The 18,690-nt window shown below is 42.0% G+C and overlaps 1 protein-coding gene across 1 annotated transcript in view; it reads right to left on the bottom strand.

Moving 5' to 3' along the window:
• The window catches only part of LOC120883239 (multidrug resistance-associated protein 4-like), a 236,405-nt gene that overhangs the window by 180,223 nt on the left and 37,492 nt on the right, over positions 1-18,690 (bottom strand). Inside the window, exons 2-3 of the mRNA XM_040267267.1 lie at positions 11,028-11,138; positions 9,824-9,944 (exon numbers count right to left, since the gene is read on the bottom strand). Coding sequence (XP_040123201.1) covers positions 9,824-9,944; positions 11,028-11,138 — 232 coding nt within the window. The remainder of the gene's footprint in view (positions 1-9,823; positions 9,945-11,027; positions 11,139-18,690) is intronic.

Genomic DNA, 18,690 nt, shown 5'->3' with positions numbered 1-18,690 from the left:
CTCTCACATCCATACATGACCACAGGAAAAACCATAGCCTTGACTAGACAGACCTTAGTTGGCAAAGTAGTGTCTCTGCTTTTGAATATGCTCTCTAGGTTGGTCATAACTTTTCTTCCAAGGAGTAAGCGTCTTTTAATTTCATGGCTGCAGTCACCATCTGCAGTGATTTTGGAGCCCAAAAAAATCTCAAATAAACAACCTAACCTTACACCTCAAGCAACTAGACAAAAAAAGTACCAAAAAAATTCAAAGTTAGGAGAAGGAAAAAAACTATAAATATCAGTGCAGAAATGAATTAAATAGAGATAAAGAAAACAATATAAAAGATCAATGAATAATGAGTAGGTGCAACCAAAAAAAAAATTTAAATTAAAAAAAAAAAAAAGATCAATGAAACTAAAAGCTGGTTTGTCAAAAATATAAGCAAAATTGATAAGCCTTTAACCAGACTTCTCAAGAAAAAAAGGAAGAGGACTCAAATCAACAAAGTTAGAAATGAAAAAGGAGAAGTTACAATAGACAGTAAAGAAATACAAAGACATATGAGAGACTACTACAAGCCAATATATGCCAATAAAGTGGACAATCTCGAAGAAATGGACAAGTGTTTAGAAAAGTAAAACCTTGCAAGATTGATGTTTGAACCAGGAAGAAATAGAAAATATGAACAGACTAATCATAAGTACTGAAATTGAAGCTGTGAGTAAAAACCTCCCAGAAAACAAAAGTCCAGGACCTGATGGCTTCACAGAAAAAGATACCACAAAAAAGGAAAATTACAAGCCAATCTCACTGATGAACATAGAAACAAAAATCCTCAACAAAATACTAGCAAATCAAATCCAACAACACATTAAAAAGATCACACACCATAATCAAGTGGGATTTATCTTACAAGAGAGGCAAGGACTCTTCAGTATATGCAAATCAATCAATATGATATATTATATTAACAAATTGAAAAATAAAAGCCATATGATCATCTCAATAGATGCAGAAAAAGCTTTCAACAAAATTCAACACCCATTTATGATAAATAAAAAAAAAATCTCTGCAGAGAGTGGGCAAAGAAGGAACTTACCTAAACAAAATAAAGGCCATATGCCACAAACCCACAGCTAACATAGTCAATGGTGAAAAGTTGAAAGTATTTCCTCTAAGATCAGGAACAAAAAAAGGATGTCCATTCTTGCCACTCTTATTCAAGATAGTTTTTAAAGCCCTAGCCACAGCAATCAGAGAAGAAAAAGAAACAAAGGAATCCAAATTGGAAAAGAAGTAAAATTTTCACTGTTTGCAAATGACATGATACTATACATAGCAATTGCTAAAGCTGCTACCAGAAAACTACTAAAGCTCATCAATGAATTCAGTAAGCTTTCAAGAAACAAAATCAATACCCATAAATTGCCTGGAGCCAGCACGGGAGACCCCACCCATGACAAGGTCATGTGGAAGAGACCTGACAAGCAAGGCAGATCAGGACTCGGGGGACCCCCTGGACCTGCTCAAACATTTACCCCAAAACCAGAATCTGTCCATCTTACTATTTTGTGCCTTTCACCAACTCTTCTGACATTAACAGGGGGCTATCCCCAACCACCTTTCTCTGGAGAAAATCAACTTAGGGCTCTAGTTGATAAGTCTCTTGGGCATGAAAGGAATATTTCAATTTAAACCCTCTCTGTTGGCATTCTAACTTGCTTGGCAGGTTTATCCAGACTCCTGCAGCTACACTTGTAATTGTTCACAGCCTCTCAACTGTGAGAGACACGGGAAGCCTAAAACATTTTAAAAATATAGAGCCTTTCAAAGAGTTAAAAACTATTAGAGTAGTGCTGGTGTAGGATTTCACTGTTGAGCCAATGCTTGCTGCCAAGTTCCCATATCCCTTATCCACTGTGCACCTGGGAGTGCATTAGTTAACATAGTTGGAATGTAAGAAAAACAAGTAGTAGCCTTGGAATTAACTACATCAGACCTTTGAGCTAATTGGTTGTTTCTTTGTTGTAACGCACTGCACCTTTGCTCCGTGAGAATGTAACTTTGTTTAGCAATTTCTGAGGCTGACATAGATTAGAAATATAAAGAAAAAACACTTCAAGGGAAAATAAGTTTTCTGGTTGACCAGGCTTTATCAAAAGAGGGTCATAAAATGTCCACAGGCCTCCAAGGCCAGAAGATAATGTATACAACATTGTTTATGGGAAAGGTATGCAGAAAAAATCCTGGTTTCAATAAAGACAAAACAGATGTAATGTTTGGGCTGACTCTGCATTTCCCTCTATGTACAAGTCAAGGTATAAAAGTTCCTTTTGAAAATAGTTACAGGCCTCTCTCATCGAAGCTTGGTAACCCTGTGTCATTTTTTCTCTCTCCTCTTTCCTTTCTTTTTCAGGCTGATCCCTTGGAGCGCAGAGGCTCTCTGAGTTCACTTTCCTGCCCAGGCTTCTAAGACCCTCTTGAGAAGGGGCTCTACACCTTCTTCCCATCAGAGGGCGCCTGTGGCCTACGTGAACAGAGCAAGTCCCGTGCTGGGGCTTTATTGGCTTTCTGTGTAAACCAAGGAATATCAACCTCTTTCTCTCCTCTATTTTCTTATCTGCAACATTCTTTCTTTATCTCTCTCTAAATCTCTCTTGCCAACACGGTCTCCCCTGAGGGTACCCCCTGGATCCTGCTGGGGATGGACCCCAGCAATAAATCTCTTGCATTTCTATACACAAACCAGCTTCACCTTTATTAGCATATTAAAACAGCATTTTCACAAAATGCTACACTCATGGCTAATCTAAAAGAAAAATATACAGATCCACTCTATTCTATAAGACAAGCAGACAATAGCTTTAAACTTAAGCCAAATTTTTTCAAGGTAATAAATCCTTGGTTCATTGTGTTTGGTACACTGTGGATGCTCAATAAATATTACATCCAGTATTTTAGAACACATTTAGTAAAACACCAAGTGAGTCTTTGTCTAAGATGAATGAGGAAAAGGTGACAGAAGAAGGATAAGAGATTTGTTTCCATATGAACAAGCCCTACTGGTAGCCTGCCCCGGTCCCCTGTAGTCTCAATGTCCCAGCCCGACAGAAAGTCAAGATGGCACATGTAGGCAAGACACACTCCTGCTATCATCTTCTGCTTTAAGAGCCTTTATGAACTGACACATTGGCACAAAAACAGATCCAATCTTTCCCAGCCAGAATTCTACATATCAGGAGATCAAGATATAAGACTTTGGCTTTTGTTGGGAGTATCACAAATAAACCAGGCTTGGGAGGTTACCAGACTCTCAGCTCCAGGTGGCACTGCATCAGTATATCTCTAGACCTTAGAAGCTGGAATGTTCCTTGGAGTTAAAAATCAAACACAGCAGAAGACAAGCTAAAAATAAAATATCCATGGTTCCCCCTCATCCACACACTGCAGGTGTTGGTTTGGAAGAAATGATTTCTTCCCCAGAGCAAAAATTTAAAATACTAAACCAATCAGTTGAGAGGCATTAGGGCTTAACTCCTGAGTAAGACTTACAGAAAACAATTGTCTTTCTCCAAAGAAATAGCAACACTTGCCCACCCTGCCAAATAGCCACTCCACCAAACATCCTACTACTTCCTCCCTGTAGTCACCCCTTGAGAAAGTACCCTTTTTCTCCAGCAAGGAAAACCAAACTCTCAACAAGAGTTCAAGTCACAAAAAGTAAACACTTAGGCCCTCAAGATCATTTCCTCCACAGACTTGTCAAAAGACAAAATGTCAAAAGTTTGGAAATCTTTCTAGAATTCCATTTTGAGATAAATTTTTCCTTTTAAGCAATCTCCTTACTAACACAGACAAGGCAAACAACTGACAGGCCTTCTTTGATAGTTCTCTTCTGTCTATCTGAAGTTGGGGAACCCATGCACAAGAGGAAGTGAAAGTAGAATCCAAAACACCAAACATAAGACAAAACTAACAAGCATTTTCTGCTCAGCCAACTAGTACCCAATCAGGGTATTTACAGAAAGCTATCCTCATCCCTCAGATGGGTGTGACATTGAACCCCAATACTCCTGTTTTGTTGCATGCACATGTTCACACCCTGCATCAACTGCTTTTTCTTCTAAGAGGTCAAAGAAGTTTTCATCTACTATAGAGAAGTAGGGCTTCCCCAAATGCTCAGCATTAAAAAAATCTGCCTACAATGCAGGGGATGCAGCAGGAGCTGCAGGTTCGATCCCTGGGTCAGGAAGATCCCTTGGAGAAGGAAATGGTAACCCATTCCAGTATTCTTGCCCAGAGAATTCCATGGACAGTGGAGCCTGGCAGGCTATAATCCATGGGATTGCAAGAATCAGACATGACTTAACAACTAAACAGCAACAATAGAGAAGTAAGCAAATAATGCTTAGTTAAATATGAGTAAGATGATCAAATCAGAGCAAAATGTTCAGTTCTCAAAAGCACAAAGCCTCACTATTACTTTTCCAACATGCTTCATCATTCATTCCAAGGGGCATGAAGAGCTTAAAAGAGCCCCTCATACAATGGATAGTAAAACAGACTTTTTATAGAGTTTACTGAGATGAAACGGGAGGCTTACACAGAGAAGCAAGAACGTCAAACTGGACACATGCACAGTTCCAGCCCAAGTATGGCCAAGGACAGCCCAGTGCTACAGCCTGCAAACCTGGGGCTCTCCACCAGAAGCCCAGCATCATCACCTGCCTTCCCAAACTATCCTGAAACTTATGATTGTCTCTGGGAATCACTGTTGCCTGTTACTCAGTGCTTTGATTGAGCCTAACATTGGTTTTCCCCATGGAAAAGAAATGCAAAAAAGCAAAATGGCTGTCTGGGGAGGCCTTACAAATAGCTGTGAAAAGAAGAGAGGTGAAAAGCAAAGGAGAAAAGGAAAGATATAAGCACCTGAATGCAGAGTTCCAAAGAATAGCAAGAAGAGAGAAGAAAGCCTTCTTCAGTGATCAATGCAAAGAGATAGAGGAAAAGAATAGAATGGGAAAGGCTAGAGATCTCTTCAAGAAAATTAGAGATACCAAGGGAACATTTCATGCAAAGATGGGCTCGATAAAGGACAGAAATGGTCTGGACCTAACAGAAGCAGAAGATGTTAAGAAGAGGTGGCAAGAATACACGGAAGAACTGTACAAAAAAGATCTTCACAACCCAGATAATCATGATGATGTGATCACTAATCTAGAGCCAGACATCTTGGAATGTGAAGTCAAGTGGGCCTTAGAAAGCATCACTACGAACAAAGCTAGTGGAGGTGATGGAATTCCAGTTGAGCTGTTTCAAATCCTGAAAGATGATGCTGTGAAAATGCTGCATTCAATATGCCAGCAAATTTGGAAAACTCAGCAGTGGCCATAGGACTGGAAAAGGTCAGTTTTCATTCTAATTCCAAAGAAAGGCAATGCCAAAGAATGCCCAAACTACCACACAATTGCACTCATCTCACATGCTAGAAAAGTAATGTTCAAAATTCTCCAATCCAGACTTCAGCAATACGTGAACCCTGATGTTCAAGCTGGTTTTAGAAAAGGCAGAGGAACCAGAGATCAAATTGCCAACATCTGCTGGATCATGGAAAAGCAAGAGAGTTCCAGAAAAACATCTATTTTTGCTTTATTGACTATGCCTAAGCCTTTGACTGTGTGGATCACAATAAACTGTGGAAAATTCTGAAAGAGATGGGAATACCAGACCACCTGACCTGCCTCTTGAGAAATCTGTATGCAGGTCAGGAAGCAACACTTAGAACTGGACATGGAACAACAGACTGGTTCCAAATAGGAAAAGGAGTATGTCAAGGCTGTATATTGTCACTTTGCTTATTTAACTTATATGCAGAGTACATCATGAGAAACGCTGGACTGGAAGAAACACAAGCTGGAATCAAGATTGCCAGGAGAAATATCAATAACCTCAGATATGCAGATGACACTACCCTTATGGCAGAAAGTGAAGAGGAACTAAAAAGCCGCTTGATGAAAGTGAAAGAGGAGAGTGAAAAAGTTGGCCTAAACCTCAACATTCAGAAAATGAAGATCATGGCATCTGGTCCCATCACTTCATGGGAAATAGATGGGGAAACAGTAGAGACAGTGTTAGATTTTTATTTTGGGGGGCTCCAGAATCACTGCAGATGGTGACTGCAGCCATGAAATTAAAAGACGCTTACTCCTTGGAAGAAAAGTTATGACCAACCTAGATAGCATATTCAAAAGCAGAGATATTACTTTGTTGACTATGGTCCATCTAGTCAAGGCTATGGTTTTTCCTGTGGTCATGTATGGATGTGAGAGTTGGACTGTGAAGAAGGCTGAGCGCCAAAGAACTGATGCTTTTGAACTGTGGTGTTGGAGAAGACTCTTGAGGGTCCCTTGGACTGCAAGGAGATCAAACCAATCCATTCTGAAGGAGATCAACCCTGGGATTTCTTTGGAAGGAATGATGCTAAAGCTGAAGCTCCAGTACTTTGGCCACCTCATTCGAAGAGTTGGCTCACTGGAAAAGACTCTGATGCTGGGAGAGATTGGGGGCAGAAGGAGAAGGGGACGACCCAGGATGAGATGGCTGGATGGCATCACGGACTCGATGGACGTGAGGCTGGGTGAACTCCGGGAGATGGTGATGGACAAGGAGGCCTGGCGTGCTGCCATTCATGGGGTTGCATAGACACGACTGAGCGACTGAACTTAACTGAACTGAATATTGGTGTAATTATAAAAGAAGTACAAGCAATATCACCCACCAAAGAGCATACCAACAGATGCAACAAATTCAGCAAAAAAAAAAAAAAAGTGCAAATAAAGGTATGTCATTACTGCTTAAGTGTCAGGATTTTTATACTAAAAGATATCGTTTAATAACCCAGTTGAAAAAACAATCTCATTAAGGAGTAATGCCAGTTCATGGCCCATAGCTTCAACTCCTCTATGTATTCTTGATCCTGAACCTCAACTAGTAAGAAATACAACAGCTAAGAAAATATTCACTATCAAACCTGAAACTAACCAAATTAAAATTTTCTGGATAGGTAGGAACAAGGACAAAAATTACCCCCCATAAATCCTTCACTTTTGACGCCAATCTTTGACCCAATGAAAATTTTTTCCACAATCCAACTGAAAATAGTTTTATTCCTTCACAAGTATTCTTCACAACTGTAAAACCATAAAAGATTTTTTTTTAAGCCCAACTTAATTCCACAATGCTCATCACTCAAAGTTCTCTGAGAGTCTCAGAGGCAGACATTTCTTGATGGAGTCCTTCGTATTAAGCCTCCTAGAAGCATCATCTGTTTGACCCCATGTCTGGTTCAGGGGAACTTCTTACATGTTTGATGCTAGAACTTCCTCAGTGGGTACAATGCCTCCTCCATGTTTCCCCATGAAACATTTCTTGCCCAATCCATGATCAAAAAAAAAAAGAAAATACAGGATATAGAAATAAGCAATCAGGCAAAGAAAGACTGCTTGAGTTAAACATAGGCAGAAAAGAGTGAGTTTGTGGGAAAATGAAGGCAGTTAATCTTTAGAAATGGGGAACAGGTGACAAGAGAACTAAGGAGGAAAAGCAGTGAATCTGGGGAAATCATAACCACCAGGATCCTAGATACACCTTCACTCCTCTTTTACACCGTGGTCTTCATCCTGACGGCACCTTAGCATCACCTGGGGGAGCAATGCAGTTAAGAGCACTCAAAGGACTAAGACCCACCTCCAGAATCTGGTTTAGATTCAACTGGTTAGGGATGGATCCTCAAGTTCCCTCTCCATGGACAATTCTGGATACAGGAACTAATTCCATGTAAGTATCTACTATCCTCCTCTCCCACAGTGTCATGGCATTTGAGCCTGGAAAAGCTACAGACCTACTTATAAGTACCACAAAGGCTGACTGGATTGGTAGGTGGGTTTATTGGTTGGTTAATTGATAGGCTGTGCTTGGTTTTCATTACTGCAAATGAGCTTTCTCTAGTTGCAGCAAGCAGGGGCTACTCTGTAGTTACAGTGCCCAGGCTTCTCATTGTGGTGGCTTCTCTTGTTGCCTAGCATGGGCTCTATGCACGTGGATTTCCTTAGTTGTGGCTCCCAAACTCTAGAGCACAAGCTCAGTAGTTGTGGTGCAGTGGGGCTTAGTTGCCTTGTAGCATGGGGAATCTTTCCAGACCAGGGATATAACCAGTGTCCCCTGCACTGGCAGGTGGATTCCTAACCACTGGAGCACCAGGGATGTCTACCACAAAGGGTTTTAATCAGAATTCAATGTAACATATCATACTTCCAAGAAAAATCCTTATGACCCCAAGTCCTGAGGTTCCAATGATGAAATTCAACCTTTCTGCACATTAGGAAAAATTGAGTGTTCAGAAAACACTACATTTACAAAACGAAAAGATAAATCCAAATGGGTTTGTTAAGTTGCCTCTAAAAGAAGGAATTAGAATGGAACAAGGCCATCAAACTTTTTTTTTTAAGTAGCTTCTTCTGTTGATTTAACTTTAGAAGCATGAAAACATTATACAGAATTATAATTATAAAACAACTAATTTTTTAAAAAAGCAATTCCTAAAATCTCAGAGTAAAATGAAACAAAAGCAACTAAATATATACTCATCCAATTGGTTGGCAGAGCCATATTAAAAAGAACTATTCTTGATGAAAGTGAAAGAGGAGAGTGAAAAAGTTGGCTTAAAGCTCAACATTCAGAAAATGAAGATCATCGCATCTGGTCCCATCACTTCATGGCAAACAGATGGGGAAACAGTAGAAACAGTGTCAGACTTTATTTTGGGGGGCTCCAAAATCACTGCAGATGGTGACTGCAGCCATGAAATTAAAAGAAAGCTTACTCCTTAGAAGGAAAGTTATGACCAACCTAGACAGCACATTCAAAAGCAGAGACATTACTTCACCAACAAAGTCCCATCTAGTCAAGGCTATGATTTTTCCAGTAGTCATGTATGGATATGAGAGGTGGACTATAAAGAAAACTGGGCACTGAAGAATTGATGCTTTGGAACTGGGGTGTTGGAGAAGACTCTTGAGAGTCCCTTGGACTGCAAGGAAATCCAACCAGTCCCTCCTAAAGGAGATCAGTCCTGGGTGTTCACTGGAAGGATTGATGTTGAAGCTGAAACTCCAATACTTTGGCCACCTGATGCAAAGAGCGGACTCATTTGAAAAGACCCTGATGCTGGGAAAGATTGAAGGCAGGAAGAGAAGGGGACGACAGAGGATGAGATGGTTGGGTGGCATCACTGACTCAATGGACATGAGTTTGGGTAAACTCCAGGAGCTGGTGATAGACAGGGAGGCCTGGCATGCTGCAGTTCATGGGATCGCAAACAGTCGAACTGAGGGACTGAACTGAACTGAACAATATCGTAACTTGGAATAAAACGTCTTTTCTTTTCAGTCCTTCTTTCCATGATACTACATTTTAATCAGTTAAAAGGAAAAGAGTAAGCCTCCAGAGGTCCAGTCCTTTAAGTATCTTCGTATTCTAAAACTAAATACAACCATTGAACTACATCATGTTTCCTAGTCATTTTATCCTCTGATCTTAAACCACTGGCCTCTTTCCCTATCAGTTGCATCCATCTCAGTACTGATCTCGGAGAAGGCAATGGCAATCCACTCCAGTGTTCTTGCCTGGAGAATCCCAGGGACAGGGAAGCCTGGTGGGCTGCCATCTATGGGGTCGCACAGAGTCGGACATGACTGAAACGACTTAGCAGCAGCAGCAGCAGCAGCAGCAATACTGATCTGCATGTATACAGCAATGCACTATATATAAAAGCTTTTACCTCAAAAAGCTTAAAAATTGCAAAAGGCAAATAGGATTTCCAGTAACACTTTATGATTGCTTTCATTAAAGAAGGCTCCCGTGCATCTTTCTCAGCTCTGTTCACTTCTTGATGCCAGTACCTGTGATGAGAAACAAAGCACAGTAAAGAACAGCGTGTCCTCCAAAGGGAAGACAGGGAAGGGCCGGAGTGGGAGATGAGCCTTCACCACAGGGCGCTCTGTGGCTGCCCCATAGATGCTGGCTAACTGCCCACAGGGCTTCTGTGAGCAAAGATGAACAGTGCAGACCCTGAAGTACCAGGCCTGTTTCCCTTCAACAAGCCTTGAAGGGAAAAGTCCTAGTCTTGGGAAATGAGTTCCTGCCAAACTTTGCTGGATTCACAGCACCATGAACAGCTTAAGAGGGCAAACACCTTCCTCCTGTTGCAGAAAAGAAGCTAATTCTGACTACATGTTGGAAACTGTTTCTCTGACTTGCTTTTTGTTGCTTTTGTTATTACAGTCATACATAATGGCCTGCCTCAGAGGACCCTGCCACTCTGCCTGACTGTAAACTAAAGTGCCTTTGTTCAGCGCTTAGATAATCTGACCTCCCCACCTGTGAATAGAAGAGATTAACACTCCCCTTCCAAAGGCTGGCCATTCCCTTGGAGATGTGTTATAGGACGGAAAATCCTTTCACTTTACTTCCCCACTGCCTCTCCCTCTCTATTCTGCATTTTGACTTTAGTTCCTCATTGCTTCCTTCTCTCTGACTCTACAAAAGAACCTGGCATCCAGACCTTGACAAGATGGTTACTCTGAGTCACCAGTCTGCCATCTTCTGGGTCAGCCAGCTTTCTGAATAGTCATAGTCCTTGCCTCAATACCTTGTCTCTCAGATTCATTGGTGTCATGCAGTGAGCAGAGTGAGCTTGGACTCAGTAACACTCCAGGGATCCCCCCTCCCAGGACAGAGCTCAGCCTCCAAGGCCTCGACTGTGGGCTCCCTCCACTTGCACAGATGCACAGGGAACATAGACTCCTCGAAACCTCCAAAGTGGGCTAAGACCAGGATTAGCCTGAGACGGGCGAGTATGCCAGGTCAGGGGAGGAGGCTCAGAAGAACCCAGAGGAAGGCAAAGCCCCCCGCCACACACACACCTTTAGCCCCATGTGGAAATTCTCACTCTCCCTCCCCTTCTCCCTGCTGCCTGTGCTTACCCTTGCAGCTCTTCTCCAAGGTGCTGGGAGCGATCTTCCGGAAGCACCGAGTACATGTCATCTTCTTCTAATCTCCGTTTATGACCAATTTTAAACAAGGGATTTATCCACCTGTTAAAAATTAAGAGAAAAGAAGAGAGATGTAAATTCAGACTACACATCTTGTTGCAGAGAAGAAGCCAATTCTGACTCCATGTTGAAAACTGTTTCTTTGACTTGCTTTTATTAGTAAAATCATACACAATGGCCTCCTAAAAGAACACTTGCTCTTCTGTTTGACTGTAAACCACAGTGCCTTTGTTCAGATCACGAAGAGATAGTTTGTCCCTGCCTATCTGTGAGTAGAAGAGTCTTTTACTTTACTGCCTCTCACTCTCTATTTTGCCTTTTGACTTTAGCTCCTTATTGTTTTTCTCTGTGATCTATAAAAGAATCTGGTATCCAGACCCCAATAAGATGGTTATTTTGAGGCATTAGCCTGACATTGTACAAGAGACAGGGATCCAGACCATCCCCAAGAAAAAAATGCAAAAAAGCAAAATGGCTGTCTGAGGAGGCCTTACAAATAGCTGTGAAAAGAAGAGAAGCGAAAAGCAAAGGAAGAAAGGAAAGATATACCCATTTGAATGCAGAGTTCCAAAAAAATAGGAAGAAGAGATAAGAAAACCTTTCTCAGGGATCAATGCAAAGAAATAGAGGGAAACAATAGAATGGGAAAGACTAGAGATCTCTTCAAGAAAATTAGAGATACCAAGGGAACATTTCATGCAAAGATGGGCTCGATAAAGGGCAGAAATGGTATGGACCTAACGGAAGCAGAAGATATTGAGAAGAGGTGGCAAGAATACACAGAAGAACTATACAAAAAAGATCTTCATGACCTAGATAATCAAGATGGTGTGATCACTCAACTAGAGCCAGACATCTTGGAATGTGAACTCAAGTGGGCCTTAGAAAGCATCACTACGAACAAAGCTAGTGGAGGTGATGGAATTCCAGTTGAGCTGTTTCAAATCCTGAAAGATGATGCTGTGAAAATGCTGCATTCAATATGCCAGCAAATTTGGAAAACTCAGCGGTGGCCACAGGACTGGAAAAGGTCAGTTTTCATTCTAATTCCAAAGAAAGGCAATGCCAAAGAATGCTCAAACTACCACACAATTGCACTCATCTCACATGCTAGTAATGCTCAAAATTCTCCAAGCCAGGCTTCAGCAATACGTGAACCATGAACTCCCTGATGTTCAAGCTGGTTTTAGAAAAGGCAGAGGAACCAGAGATCAAATTGCCAACATCCCAGTGGATCATCAAAAAAGCAAGAGAGTTTCAGAAAAACATCTATTTCTGCTTTATTGACTATGCCAAAGCCTTTGACTGTGTGGATCACAATAAACTGTGGAAAATTATTCAAGAGATGGGAATACCAGACCACCAGACCTGCCTCTTGAGAAACCTATATGCAGGTCAGGAAGCAATAGTTAGAACTGGACATGGAACAACAGACTGGTTTCAAATAGGAAAAGGAATACGTCAAGGCTGTATATTGTCACCCTGCTTATTTAACTTATATGAAGAGTACATCATGAGAAACGCTGGGCTGGAAGGTGCACAAGCTGGAATCAAGATTGCCAGGAGAAATATCAATAACCTCAGATATGCAGATGACACCACCCTTATGGCAGAAAGTGAAGAAGAACTAAAGAGTCTCTTGATAAAAGTGAAAGAGGGGAGTGAAAAGGTTGGCTTAAAGCTCAACATTCAGAAAACTAAGATCATGGTTTCTGGTCCCATCACTTCATGGCAAATAGATGTGGAAACAGTGGCTGACTATTTGGGGGGACTCCAAAATTACTATAGATGGTGATTGCAGCCATGAAATTAAAAGAAAGCTTATTCCTTAGAAGGAAAGTTATGGCCAACCTAGATAGCATATTGAAAAGCAGAGACATTACTTTGTCAACAAAGGTCTGTCTAGTCAGGCTATGGTCTTTCCAGTAGTTGTGTATGGATGTGAGAGTTGGACTATAAAGAAAGCTGAGCAGTGAAGAATTGATGCTTTTGAACTGTGGTGTTGGAGAAGACTCTTGAGAGTCCCTTGGACTGCAAGGAAATCCAACCAGTCCCTCCTAAAGGAGATTAGTCCTGGGTGTTCATTGGAAGGACTGATGTTGAAGCTGAAACTCCAATCCTTTGGCCACCTGATGTGAAGGGCTGACTCATTTGAAAAGACTTGATGCTGGGAAAGATTGAGGGCAGGAGGAGAAGGGGACCACAGAGGATGAAATGGTTGGATAACATCACTGACTCAATGGACATGAGTAAATGGGTAAATTTCAGGTGTTGGTGATAGATAGGGAGGCTTGGCATTCTGTGGTTCATGGGGTCACAAAGAGTCAGACATAACTGAGCAAATGAACTGAACTGAGCCTGCCATCTTCTCTGTCAGTTCCCCAATTAAAGTCTCTACCTTGCCTCAGCAGCTCGTCTGTCAGATTCATCAGCCTATTATGAGGCGAGCATAGCGAGCTTGGATTTGGTAATAATCTCTAATTAGAACCCTATATTAATGGGCTTTATTAAAAAGAAAAGTCTACATTTTAAATATATAGAGATATGACTGGGGGAAATATATGGGCATCCCTGGTGGCTCAGTGGTAAGGAATCCACCTGCTAATGCAGAAGACAGGATTCGATCCCTGGGTCAGAAAGATCCCCTGGAGAAGGAAATGGTAACCCCCTCCAGCATCTTCCCTCGGAAATCCCAGGCACAAAGGAGCCTGGCAGGCTATCGTGCATGGGATCACAAAAGAGTCAAACACAACTTAATGACTAAACATCAATACATTCATATATATACCCTAGCTCTACACACTGCTACTGCTGCTGCTGTTAAGTCGCTTCAGTCATGTCTGACTGTGCGACCGCATAGACGGCAGCCCACCAGGCTCCCCAGTCCCTGGGATTCTCCAGGCAAGAATACTGGAGTGTGTTGCCATTTCCTTCTCCACACTGAAGGGGTCCTAAAAGCAAAGACACACCAGCTGCAAAGAACATTCTAGCACCCAAATGTTAGAAGTTTTGTTTCTTTAACCTACACAATTACAAAATATTTTCTCATGATGAGAACTTTCACAATTGAGAAATAAAATACTGCTTCCCATATCAGTAAACAAAAGATATCAGAGTCATCAATGATTGCAGCTGCCTCCCCCTGAGTGAGTGAACTGGTGAGTCCTTTGGGAACACAGGAAGGAAACAAACAAACAAAAACAAAAACCCTGCTATATGTTGTTGCTGTTCAGTCGCTCAGTAATGTCTGACTCATTGCGACCCCATGGACTGTAGCACACCGGGGTTTCCTGCCCTTCACTATCTCCCAGAGTTTGCTCAAACTCATACCCATTGAGCTGATGATTCCATCCAACCATTTCATCCTCTGTTGCCCTCCTCCTCCTGCCTTCAATCCTTCCCAGCAACAGAGTCAAACTGCAGCAACCCCTAATAGTGACCCCAGAGGGAGCTCAGGATGACAAACACAGGATACTGGCCCCAGATAACTGAGGTGCATATCAAAGGAATGATTTCCATGAGTGCAGATTCCTGCATCTTCCCATTCAAAGAAAAGCACTATATTCTTTAATTTGAGATATCTGGTTTTCTTTCATTAAGAATATTTTGACATTCAGACTACCTTTGCTTTAGAGAAAAACTCCTATATAACTGGGCTCTACACCCTCACCTCCTCAGAGCACTTTTCTCAGGGTTACTTAAGATGCTTCCTCCTAGACTTGAAGTCTTAAGAATATCTACTGAATAAAACATAACTGTCAATATTTAGGCTCTGCAATTTTTTTTCAATCGACTCTCTTAGGTACTTTGCTGCTGCTGCTGCTGCTAAGTAGCTTCAGTCGTGTCCGACTCTGTGCGACCCCATAGACAGCAGCCCACCAGGCTCCCCCGTCCCTGGGATTCTCCAGGCAAGAACGTTGGAGTGGGTTGCCATTTCCTTCTCCAATGGATGTGAAAGTGAAATCGCTCAGTTGTGTCCGACTCTTAGCAACCCCATGGCCCACAGCCTACCAGGCTCCTCCACCCATGGGATTTTACAGGCAAGAGTACTGGAGTGGGTTGCCATTGCCTTCTCCCTTAGGCACTTTAGGTGCTTTCAAATATGCAACATAGTAATTTTTCAATGTATTAGTAGTATGGGGGAGGTAATTTTAACTTTATTTATTTATGATTGCACTGGCTCTTCATTGCTGTGAATGGTCTTTCTTGAGTTGTGTCGAGCAGGGGCTACTCTCTAGTTGTGCTCGGGCTTCTCATTGTGATACCTTCCTTTATTGGGGAGCATGGGTTCCATGTTGCATGGGCTTAGTTGCCCCTCAGCATGTGAGATATTCCCAGACCAGGGACTGAAACTGTGTTCCCTGTATTGGCAGGTAGATTCTTTATGACTGAACCACCAGGAAAGTCTGCAATACAGTATTATCAACTATAGTTACTAACCTGGACATTAAGTCTTCATGATTTATTTGTAACTGGAATTTTGTGCCTTTTGTTCCCCTTCACCTAGATCCTTGTTTTTAATATATTTTTTCATTAAAGGAAACAGGCTCCTTGAAGCAATGGCTAACTCCAAGGTTGTAATACTGTGTGCAAGCACCTGACAATTAGCTGTTTTGATTATAATGTAATTTCCTAACATCAAGCTATGGAGACATCCATTTCAAAAACATTCACCTCCAATGACCACATGCCAGCTACACGACTAGATAAAGAGCCAGGCCAGCTCACCCATGAAGTTCTCTTTTGTAGAAAGCTCAGGTTGACATGATAACAGACTATCTCACTGCCTGCTTGTTCCTCCCTTCCTGTTTTTTTTAATTCCCACTCTCATGTTTTAATTAACCAATAAAGAGTGAACCTGCTGAATACTAGACACCACACTCTCAACCCCAAAAAGGCAGAAACCCAGATCCAAATACTCTCTCCCTGGACTACGCTAAAGCCTTTAACTGTGTGGATCACAACAAACTGTGGAAAATTGTTGAAGAGATGCGAATACCAGACCAATTTACCTGCCTCCTTAGCAATCTGTATGCAGGTCAAGAACAACAGTTAGAACCAGGCATGGAACAACTAACTGGTTCCAAATTGGGAAAAGAGTACGTCAAGGCTATATATTGTCACCCTGCTTATTTAACTTATATGCAGAGTACATCATGAGAAACGCTGGGCTGGATGAAGCACAAGCTGAAATCAAGATTACTGGGAGAAATAACAATAACCTCAGATATGCAGATGACACCATCCTTATGGCAGAAAGTCAAGAGGAACTAAAGAGCCTCTTGATGAATGTGAAAGAGGAGAGTGAAAAAGCAGGCTTAAAACTCAACATTCAGAAAACAAAGATCATGGCATCCAGTCCCATCACTTCATGGCAAATAGTTGGGGAAACAATGAAAACAGTGACAGAATTTATTTTCCTGGGCTCCAAAATTACTACAGATAGTGACTGCAGCCATGAAAATAAAAGATGCTTGCTCCTTGGAAGAAAAGCTATAACAAACCCAGATAGCATATTAAAAAGTACAGACATTACTTTGCTGACAAAGGTACATCTTGTCAAAGCTATGATTTTTCCATTAGTCATGTATGGATGTGAGAGTTGGACTATAAAGAAAGCTGAGTGCCAAAGAATTGATGTTTTTAAACTGTGGTGTTGGAGAAGACTCTTGAGAGTCCCTTGGACTGCAAGGAGATCCAACAATCCATCCTAAAGGAAGTCACTCCTAAATATTCATTGGAAGGACTGACGCTGAAGCTGAAACTCCAATACTTTGGCCACCTGATGCAAAGAACTGACTCATTAGAAAAGACTGTGATGCTAGGAACAAGTGAATGTGGTAGGAGAAAGGGATGACAGAGGATGAAGTGGTTGGATGGCATCACCAACTTGATGGACATGAGTTTGAGTGAGCTCTGGGAGTTGGTGATGGACATGGAAGCTTGGCATGCTGCAGTCCACGGGGTCGCAAAGACTCGGACACGACTGAGTGAACAGAACTGAACCGAACTCTCTCTCTTTCATCCAGGACATCACTGTGTCACCCAAAGTGTACCTTGTTCTCTCCAGGACATGTGAGTGATAAACCTTGCCTTTTCAAAGTTCCCTAATGGTTGTTGCTGAGACTCGTCTCACAATCCTAAGAACTACAAGTACAGGTCAGGTCACAACACTGGTTCCAAAAAGGGAACATCTGTGGGTGCTGCTATAACTAGCATGAACCCAGGTGAGCAAAGCCCCAGGCATTTCCAGAAACAGAACCACTATCAGTAGGTGAAAAACAACAGCCATAGAAAGTACAAGCTGGGCCTGGAACACCTTGAACCATAAAATAAGGAAGTGCTCAAGGAATTGAGAGATGAAATTATTTTAAGAAATTAAATATTTCCTGCAATATCAGTAAACAAGGATGTCACAAACATCAGAAGGAACTGGTGAGCCCTGAGGAAATTCAGGAAGGAAAAGAATACCTGCCATCTAGTAGCCATCAGACCTCAGCCACTCTCTGCAGACATTCCCTGTGATGAGCCCTAAGGAAACTAAGCACATGGAAACACAGGATACTGGCTCCAGATAACAGAGATATATATCAAAGGAATAACTTCAGTGAGCCCAGACTCTTGTCTTCCCATACATGGAAAAGCACTAAATTCCTTAACTTGGGATATTGGATTTACTTTAATTTACAATAATCTTTTGATTTTCCTGACTACTTGCCCTTTGTTTCAAAACTCCTATATATTCTAGCTCCTCCTCTTGCCTCCCTGGAGCCATTTCTCTAAGGCTGTCTCCCGGGCTGCAGTCCTCATTTTGCCTCAGTTCAGATAAGTTCAGTTTAGTTCAGTTCAGTCGCTCAGTCGTGTCCAACTCTTTGCGACCCCATGAATTGCAGCATGCCAGGCCTCCCTGTCCATCACCAACTCCCGGAGTCTACTCAAACTCATGTCCATCGAGTCAGTGATGCCATCTAGCCATCTCATCCTCGGTCGTCCCCTTTTCCTCCTGCCCCCAATCCCTCCCAACATCAGGGTCTTTTCCAATGAGTCAACTCTTCATGTGAAGTGGCCAAAATATTGGAGTTTCAGCTTTAGCATCAGCCTTTCCAAAGAAATCCCAGGGCTGATCTCCTTTAGAATGGACTGGTTGGACCTCCTTGCAGTCCAAGGGACTCTCAAGAGTCTTCTCCAACACCACAGTTCAAAAGCATCAATTCTTCAGCGCTCAGCTTTCTTCATAGTCCAACTCTCACATCCATACATGACCACTGGAAAAACCATAGCCTTGACTGGACGGACCTTTGTTGGCAAAGTAATCTCTCTGCTTTTTAATATGCTTTCATCAAGAGGCTTTTTAGTTCCTCTTCACTTTCTGCCATAAGGGTGGTGTCATCTGCATATCTGAGGTGATTGATATTTCTCCCAGCCATCTTGATTCCAGCTTGTGCGTCTTCCAGTCCAGCATTTCTCATGATGTACTCTGCATAGAAGTTAAATAAGAAGGGTGACAATATACAGCCTTGGCGTACTCCTTTTCCTATTTGGAACCAGTCTGTTTTTCCATGTCCAGTCCTAACTGTTGCTTCCTGACCTGCAT

This window comes from Oryx dammah, unplaced genomic scaffold, assembly GCF_014754425.2.
Source record: "Oryx dammah isolate SB20612 unplaced genomic scaffold, SCBI_Odam_1.1 HiC_scaffold_24, whole genome shotgun sequence".
NCBI lineage: Eukaryota > Metazoa > Chordata > Mammalia > Artiodactyla > Bovidae > Oryx > Oryx dammah.
Note: the sequence above shows the minus strand (reverse complement) of the source record. Positions and strands in the feature narration are given on the sequence as shown.